This window comes from Myodes glareolus, chromosome 4 (genome assembly GCF_982192425.1).
Source record: "Myodes glareolus chromosome 4, mMyoGla1.1, whole genome shotgun sequence".
In the NCBI taxonomy this organism is placed as follows: Eukaryota; Metazoa; Chordata; class Mammalia; order Rodentia; family Cricetidae; genus Myodes; species Myodes glareolus.
Genome location: NC_142029.1, coordinates 90,022,501 through 90,031,718, shown reverse-complemented (window position 1 = coordinate 90,031,718; position 9,218 = coordinate 90,022,501). Strand labels below are relative to the sequence as shown.

At 39.1% G+C, this 9,218-nt stretch overlaps 1 protein-coding gene across 1 annotated transcript; it reads right to left on the bottom strand.

The window, feature by feature from the left end:
• Positions 1–7,206: 7,206 nt before the first annotated feature.
• On the bottom strand, positions 7,207–8,604 carry LOC148122387 (prostate and testis expressed protein 14-like). Its single transcript, XM_087905092.1, has 3 exons — positions 8,544–8,604; positions 7,777–7,890; positions 7,207–7,331 (listed from the first exon to the last, which is right to left on the bottom strand). Exons 1-3 carry the CDS (start codon positions 8,602–8,604, stop codon positions 7,207–7,209), a joined length of 300 nt encoding a protein of 99 aa, XP_087761218.1.
• Between the last annotated feature and the right edge of the window lie 614 nt (positions 8,605–9,218).

The following is a 9,218-nucleotide window of genomic DNA, read 5'->3' as shown; positions in this document are numbered from 1 at the left end:
ATGGTGGCACAGCAGAATCCCATCTACCACCGTGCAAGCTTGAAACTCTCCACATTGGCAGTCTGAAGGAGTATGTGGAAATCTGTGTTTAGTAGGTCTAGATAATCAATGCCTATTTCAGATCGCATCCAGGATGATAGAGAGGGCCATATTTTGATTTTCTGTGTCTAAAGGCATTGTCTGTACCTTAATTACTGCCTAGCCATGCAGGTCTCCCTGACTATGGCAGGTTCACAAATAGTTACAAGGCATAAATGGTTTGGTTTGGTCATAAATGGTTTGGTTTGGTTCTCTCCTCTCAACATTTTACAATTCTTACATTTCAGTTAATAAATGCCCACATTTATACCTTTCCTTAAACTCACAAGTGAGCTTCTTCTTCCATCGGCGAGGGAGCATCGCTATCTGTTGTTGAAAATGTTCAGCAAGGGAAACAGGGTTTGAGGATTTCTCAACATTCAGTCTTCTGATCCCAAGAAGAGTTCTTCCCATTCTTATAATCTGTTACTTAATAGATTAACAAACACTTTCTCTCCTCACATATGCAGTATATATAATAAAATCTATGAGCTGTACTATTAGGCTACAGCACCACAGACAACCTCTGCATTTGATGAATGTGTACTTGGCATATGAGAGAGACTTCTTGTACAGACAACAGTGCAGCTTCTACACAGACACCACAGAGAACTGGTCAGACTGGTCGATCAGAGGATCCTTACCATTGTGCCTCTGCTTTGACTGTGTCATTCAATAAGAGAAATAAACAGCTGATTCTATCATGAATTGATTCATCAGGCAGTGTGAGAGCCAGGAAACAAGTAATCATAAGACAATCCTTCCTGTATTCCTGATGTCAGCAATATCATACGTCTCAAAATATTGACATTAGCAAGAGAACTGATTGTGAAAAAGACAGTTTCAACTTAAAAAGGAGAGGTGGATATAAGTTAAAAGGGGAAAAGGAAATAAAATGAATGACACACATTCCTGAACCTTCTAAGAATAAAACACAAATTAAAAATAGAAACTAACTTGAAAATAAAATACTTTCCTGAGTTCGTGGTCTACTCTTTAACTCCATCTGTCAGAGAATAGAAGTGGGCAGGTCCTGGTGAGTTCACACAGCCTTCTCTACAAGAAGAGTTAGAAGCCACCAAAGAGAACATTGTGAGACTCATCTCAAATTAAAAGGAAATAATCATTAGACGCTAAGAGCACAGTGGGAGAAAATAGATAGTAACAATGTGTGTGTCCGGGAGGAGCTGCAAACTGATTGTGAGCAATCTTTGCAATGCTTCTTATTTCTGATGATTTGTGCAAACACCTGAGAGGAACTCCATTACCAGGACCGTTTGGAGACACTATATTTTTTATTAAAAATTTCCACATCCTCCCCTCCCCTCCCCTCCCCCCACTCTTCCTCCCCTTTGTTCTCCAGACCAAAAAGCAGTCAGGGTTCCCTACTCTATGGGAAGTCCAAGGTCCTCCCCTTTCCCCCCAGGTCCAGGAAGGTGAGCATCCAAACTGACAAGGCTCCCACAAAGCCTGTCTAAGTAGTAGAATCAAAGCCCAGCGCCGTTGTCCTTGGCTTCTCAGTCAGCCTACACCATCAGCCACATTCAGAGAGTCCGACTTGATCACATGCTCCATCAGTCCCATTCCAACTGGCCTTGGTGATCTCCCATTAGAACGGTTCCACCTTCGCAGTGGGTGAATACACCCCTCGCGGTCCTGACTTCCTTGCTCATTTTCTCCTTTCTTCTGTTCCTCATTATGATCTTGGGAGCTCAGTCCAGTGCTCCAATGTGGTCTCTGTCTCTATCTCCATCCACCACCAGATGAAGGTTCTGTGGTGATATGCAAGATATTCATCAGTGTGGCTATAGGACAAAGCCAGTTCAGGCACCCTTTCCTCTGCTGCTCAAGGAACAAACTGGGGACATCTTCTTGGACACCTGGGAAGCCCTCTAGAGTCAAGTCTCTTGCCAACCCTTCTTTTTGTTCTGGAGTTTTCAGGTTTTCTGTTAACTCACTAGTGTGTGATTTCTTTCAGCATCTTTATGTAGGTATTTAGTGCTATGAACGTTCTCTTAACACTGCTTTCATTGCATACCATAAGTTTGGGTATGTTGTACAGTCGTCCTCATTGAATTTTAGGGAGCCTCGAATTTCTTTCTTTATTTTTTCTTTGACCCAGGTGATTCAGTTGAACAATGGTCAGTTTCTATGAATTTGTTGGATTTCTGCAATTACTGTTGTTGTTGAATTCTGACTTTAAACCATGATGGTGTGATAAGACACAGGGAGTTTTTCCATTTTTTAAAATATTTGTTGACATTTTCTTTGCTACTAAGTATGTGGTCCACTTTGGAGACGAATGCATGAGATCCTGAGAAGAAGGTATCTTTTTTGTATTTGGCTGAATTGTTCAATAGATGTCTGTTAAGCCTATTAAGTCATAACATCTCTTAATTCCCTTATGTTTTTGTTAAGTTTTTATCTGGCAGACCTGTCCATTGACGAGAGTAGTTTGCTTAAGGCTCCCACTATTAGTGTATGTGGCTTGATGTGTGATTTAAGTTTTAGTAATGTTTCTTTTACAAATGAGGGTGCCCTTGTATTTGATGGCCTAGATATTCAGAACTGAGGCTCCTTCCTGATTGATTTTTCCTCTGATGAATATGATGTAAGTGGAAACTACACATTAGTTTCCCATCTGCCCAGACCCAAATAATCACACAGAAACGAGATTAATTATAACACTGTTTGGGCAATAGCTTAGGTGTATATGTAATTTTACTATGTTAAAGATTTCCACTTTAATTAGACAGAAAAGGGAAGATGATGTGAGATGTTCTTCTATGTGTTGCTTCTATTGGTTGATAAATAAAGCTGTTTGACTTAACAGAGGAAAGCCAGACCCAAATTACAAACAAAGAGATAGAGAGGAGTAGGATGAGTCATGGAGATGCCATGTAGTTGCTCTACTCATCAACCAATAAAAACAAAGCATATGCCTAAGGTCATCCCATTTCAATATGAGATGACCTTCTTCCACTCTTTTGACTAATTCTAGTTTAAAGTCTACTTTGTTAGATTTTAGAATAGCTATGCCATTTCTTTTTCTTAGTTCTTCTTTATTGTAAAATCTTTTCCCAACCATTTACTCTGAGGTAATGTCTGTCTCTCTAGGTGAGGTATTCTCTTTGTATATGGCATAAGGAAGGATTCTGTTTTCATATCCTATCTCTTAGTCTGTGTCTTTTTTATAGGTAAATCGAGTCCATTGATATTAATGAATATTAAATACCAATAATTTCTAGTTTTTGTTACTTTTTTGTTGTTATTGTTGTTGTTTCTGTGCATATTTTCCTCTTCTTTGGGGTTTGCTAGTGTGGGATTATTATGCATGTGTTTTTGTGAGTGTAACTAGTTTCTTTGGATTGGTTTCTTCTACTACTTTCTGTAGGACTGTATTTGTGGATATGTATTGATTAAATCTGGTTTTTACATAGAATATTTTGTTTTCTCCATCTGTGTTGATTGAAAGATTTTCTGGGTAAAGTAATCTGAGCTGGCATCCATGGTCTCTTAGTGCCTGCATAATTCCGGAACAAGACTTTCTTGTTTTATCGTTTCTATTGAGAAGTCAGGTGTAATTCTCACAGGACTGACTTTATATGTTACTTGGCCTTTTTCCTTTGCAGCTCTTAATATTCTTTCTTTATTCTGTATGTTTAAGTTTTGATTATTATGGAATGAGGTGACTTTCTTTTGGTCTAGTCTATTTGGTGTTCAATAAGTTTTTTGTATTTTCATAAACATGTCCTTCTTTAGGTTGGAAAAATTTTCTTTTTTGACTTTGTTGAGAATGTTTTCTATGTCTTCAAGATGGACTTCTCTTTCTTCAATTCCTATTCTTATTACATTGAATCTTTTCAATGTGTCCCATATTTTCTGTATATTTCATGCGAAGGATGTGTTGGATTTAGCATTTTCGTTGACTTATGAATCTATTTTTTCTAGTGTATCTTCAACTCTGGAGATTCTCCCTTCCATCTCTTGTATTCTGTTGTTTATGCTTGCATCTGTACGAATGGATGATTTACCGTGGTTTTTCATTTCCAAATTTCTCTCAGCTTAGGTTCTTTTTTATTGCCTTTATTTCAATTTTCTAGTCTTAATCTGTTTCTTTCACTTGTTGATTGCTTTTTTTTAGTTTTCTTGATCAAATATTACCAAACTCTTTTAATGAGGCAATAGCTATCTGATACTCAAACCACACAACTAAGAAAGAGAATTATAGATCAATCTTGCTCAGGAGTATTATTGCAAAAATACTTAATAAACTACTGGCAAACCAAACCCAAGAATATACTAAAAAAACATCCACCACATTCAAGATTCAGGGATGGTTCAACATATGAAAATCTATCAATATAATCTATCATAAAAACAAACTGAAAGAGAAAACCACATTATCATCTCATTTGATCCTGAAAATAATGACACTGGGCATTTGAAACCTCCGAGCCCACCCCCAATGACATACTTCCTCAATGGCCACACCTACTCTAACACGGTCACACCACCTAATAGTACCCTTCTCTATGAGCCTATAAGGGTCATTTGGCAGGGGCAAGGAGTTTATTTAGTGGTTATTGGAAAGGGTGTAAAGTTAAAGGTAATATGGAGAGAAGAAGAAGAAGAAGAAGAAGAAGAAGAAGAAGAAGAAGAAGAAGAAGAAGAAGAAGAAGAAGAAGAAGAAGAAGAAGAAGAAGAAGGGGAAGGGAGAGGCTGCCTCTTGAGAAGGAAAATGGACAAAGAGAGCATGAGAGCAATTTTTATTCAAACCACTATACCATGGAACTCCTTTGTCTAACAACTTAAGTAGATGTAACCCATTAACAGTACTGGAAACTTCAGTTGGTGATGAGAGATGTACAGTTGGTGCTTTATCTACCCCCTTTATTTAATAATTTCATTTAGCTCATGTTCATATATTATAGGAATTTCTACTGTATTAGGTTTTCGTGTGACTCCTAAAATGACCCTTAGTTTTAGCTGTCACTCCCAGAATTCCCTTCTCGTCCTTGTTTGGTCCTCACATTCCATAACTATTTATTCTACTGCAGGTTCCTAGGGAGAGCCATCCCTGATCCCTAGTCTTCAACACTTTTAACAAGGTTATTGGCCATTTGTGTTTTTTCCTTTTCTTCTCCTTCTTTTTGAAAACCTATCTATTCATTTCTGTTACCCATTTGTTGATTGGCAGATTTATTTCTTTGGTATTTCATTTGTCACTTGTGGGTGTTAGCTCTGTTTCTTCAGACATGAGCACACGATTTGAAATACCCACAAATATCAGGAAATTACTAAAGGGCCATGGGAGAGAGGGACTTCAAGGGGAGAAAGTTATAGTGCAGTGGTATCAAGGGTTAAAGAGAACACAATGTGGGAGTCAGAGAAGAACTTGTAAAAATTCAATTTCTCCTTTTATTTTATGGGTCCCAGAAACTGAACTCGAGTCATCAGGCTTAGTAACAAACATCTTTATTCACTGGTCCCCTAATCATATGATTTTAAACTTGAGGAGAGAGAATATGACACAGAATGTGAGTGCATTGACCAATACATCTGAGAAATTAAATTCAGTCTTCAAAACCTACAGGGCAGAAGGAGAGTACTGACTCCTGCAGGTTTACCTTGGAGCTACAAAAGTGTGTCATGGCATGTCAAGACAGAAACATTCATAAAAAATAAAAAAAAAACACAAATGTTTTATAACTGAAAGTAATCTAGACAACTATATAGAATTAACAAATTAAATTTTTAAAGGCACACAAGAATGACAGCATATCCAAAATAATACACTAAGATACATTTAGACTACAAAAGACATCTAAGGCATAAGATGGAAAGACCAAAACATAGGGTTCAAGACAAGGTCAGCAGCAGAATACTTGCTCCCGTGGTCCAGAGACAGGATTTAATGAACAGCACTGAAAAATAAGGTTAGAAGGACTTATAATATTTGCAAGTATATAAATATTCATACATAAACACTTGTAAATGTGCATCAAAACTTATTAATGATTTTTAAACTTTTAAATATATGCCTAAACAGATAAACAAGCTGTGTTTTTGCAGGGTGGAATGGGATTTCTAGCCATGTTTCCTTGGACAGCACTGTCTGTGCAATGTGCTAGAAAAAATACAAAATTATGATGCAAACAACATCAACTTCAAATTTACTTAGATTACTAGGAAATAAGCTAAACTGGTCTGCCTTTCCATGCGTACACAAACTAGACTTGGATGCTGTGGTGTTGACAAGACTACAGCCCATGAGATGGCTTAATCTTAATTGTGAACTTGACTGTATGAAGGATATCTAAGAGATACTTCAAACACTGCTCTGGGTGTATCAGTCACATTTCTAGACATGGTTTGAATACGAAGTCTCTGACCTAATTAATCTATCGAAGCCATAAACACATTCAAATTTTGCATACATTATAAAATAATTACAGACTGAAATGGAGAAAGCAAGGACCGTGGGCTTGGAGGGTCTATTCTGTCCTGGTCCCTTCCTACTCTGCTCAGCTATGAATCCTACATGCCATGATATGAGTTGCTCCGATTCTCTACATCCTCTACGAAATGATGAAAATTTCTAAAATCATGAACTAAACATGATCATCGCTCCATAATATTGTTTTACTCAGGTCACAGCAGTGAGAAACCAGATAGCTTATGTCTTCAATTCAATGTATAAGAATGGAGTGAGATACTGAAATTTATGTCTGCTAGAACCTTGGCAGAAGAGGTGCCACTAACCTGAAGACACACAAAGGCATGTGAGCTCTGTGATATTCACTAATATTAAATCACTGTTGATGAAAATAAAAGTGAAGTGAATAGGGGAAAGTTTGGCAAATATCCGTTAGTGATTGAAGGATGGATGAAAAAAAAGGAAGGACAAAAAATCTAAAAAGTAGAAGCAGTTGGGAGATGGGGAGAAGAGAACATTGCTCTATTCCCAACTGAACAATTGAACCATCAGCAGCTGATGCTGATCCAGGCAGGTGCCAGGGATTGGGCAGTGCAGGGAACAGATGATTCAAGGTCATGAGCCTTGAGAACACAGCAAAGGAATAAGGACTCACCTGCAGCAGAACTGGGCAAGGAAAGGCCCAGCCTCTAAAACTCATTACACAAAGATTGGTCGTTGCAACATGTAAAGTCCAGTGTGAGGCCATGATGGGTAAAAGTCCTATTTAAGCAATGAGAAGAGCAATCCTGCTGCCCAAAGAGGATCTCATTACCTGTACAAGAAATATAACAATGGTTAACCCTAAATATTTGTAAAATCAGAGTCTCAGAAAAGGAGGACAATTAGGCTCCCTGGTGAAATGAATGCCAGCCACACTGAGGTGATTATAGTTATCTCCTATTGTTCTGTAATCTGGCTTGAAGCCATGCCTTCAATTTCCAAATTGCTTACTGGAATATTTCAGTTCAAATCCTCACAACCCTGAATATGTTTTCCAGAAAGCTATAAAGGCCATCCAGAGACCGTACTCAAAAAAGTATCTTCGTCTGGCAAAGAAAGATAGACAACCAGTATCAAATGGAAAGAAAACTTGTCCTGATTTTACACAGAAACACTGCCTTCCATAGTCTCTGCTTTGTCCTCAGGAGTGTAAAGAGAGCTGATTGATGCCTGAGCAGCAAACAGGGTCACCCCAAGATCTCCCAGTCTGGACATACCTTTAGACACTACCAATATGCCACATTCCTGGCCCTCTTTAGCCTCACACGTGCTTTCTCCTTTCTCACACTCTCCATCAGAGTTTAGCATGTCACACTGCAAGCATGTCAGAGCTGAAGAGACAAAACCAAATATAAGAGGTTCATTCAGAGCAGCCCATCAAGCATCAGGCAGGAGATAAGCCTATTGCTATCATCTGTGAAAAAGAAACAATTAAAGAAAGAGCTAGATGTAGGAGGAACCGAACTCTAAAGCGTAGCCCATGACCTTAGGAAGGACTTGAGAAGAGCAAAGTTTCTCCACTACAAGTATTGTAAATGGACTGGGTTGTGAGGAAGAAGATCAAAGCTCTGGTGTAGGGAGCTTGAGACTACCTCCTATGAGCAGAGAAGCGCTCCCATCACTTTCTAATCTTCATCCTGTCATAAACCTTCCTTACATCATTTCCAATACAATTTTAGGCCTATACACAGGTAATTGGAGGAAATGAGAATGTTTGCTAAGAACAAAGAGGTGAACTAAACAACCAAGAGAAAGGACACCAGGAGTAGAGGCACAACAAGGGGAAGAGGAATAGGAAAAGCCCATACTGTGTACAACAGAGCGAAGGGAAGGATGGAGAGGAGAGGAAATGCAGATGAAGGCTGTGGGTCCATGTATAAAAGGAGTCAGGTCTTACATCTTATTCCTGACCTCCCAAATCCAATGCCCTTCGACAGTATCTATGCCCACCAGCAATGGCCCCTTCCATCTGCCAGGATCTCACCTTGCAGGAAGCCCACCACTAGGGAGAGGCCCAGCAGGAGCAGCAGGAAATGCTTTCCCATGGCAGTGGGATCCCAAGTGAAGAGAGCAGCAGAGAGCTAGACTCAAGGCCTAGCCTCAGCAGTGCATGCTTATATAAGAGCTCAGGCTAGAAGGGGAAGCCAATGGGATCCCAAGACAGTGGACTGAGCAGATAGCCTGGGGGAAGCAGAGAACCTAAGTGCTTTACTATGCCTGCTCATTTTCACACTCCTACCCCATGCTTCAGGTCCTTCTGCATTCTTGTCCACATCTTTATTTCACTAACTATCAATTGGGAATGAATAGTTGTGATAACGTAGGAACTTTGAGACTGGGAAGCTGATGAGCCTACAGGGTGCTACACATACTTGGCTATGACACCCCACATAGAAGGAAACTGTTACCTTTAGCCTCTACATCCAGATTTTAAATTCCCTGATCCTTTTGAGTGGAATATAATTAATTGCTCAATAAATCACTGCAATCCAAATTGCAGATTGGGGCTCATCTTTCATGCATACTGCAGTAATCTTCCTGGGGATCAGATAGAAGGACAAGAAAGGTCATGTAAGAAAAGCAGGGTAGAAAAACAGGCTTTCATTCTGGGTCTGGTTTCCCTGTCCCACTGATGGAGTCAGGAAATTTCAAATACCAC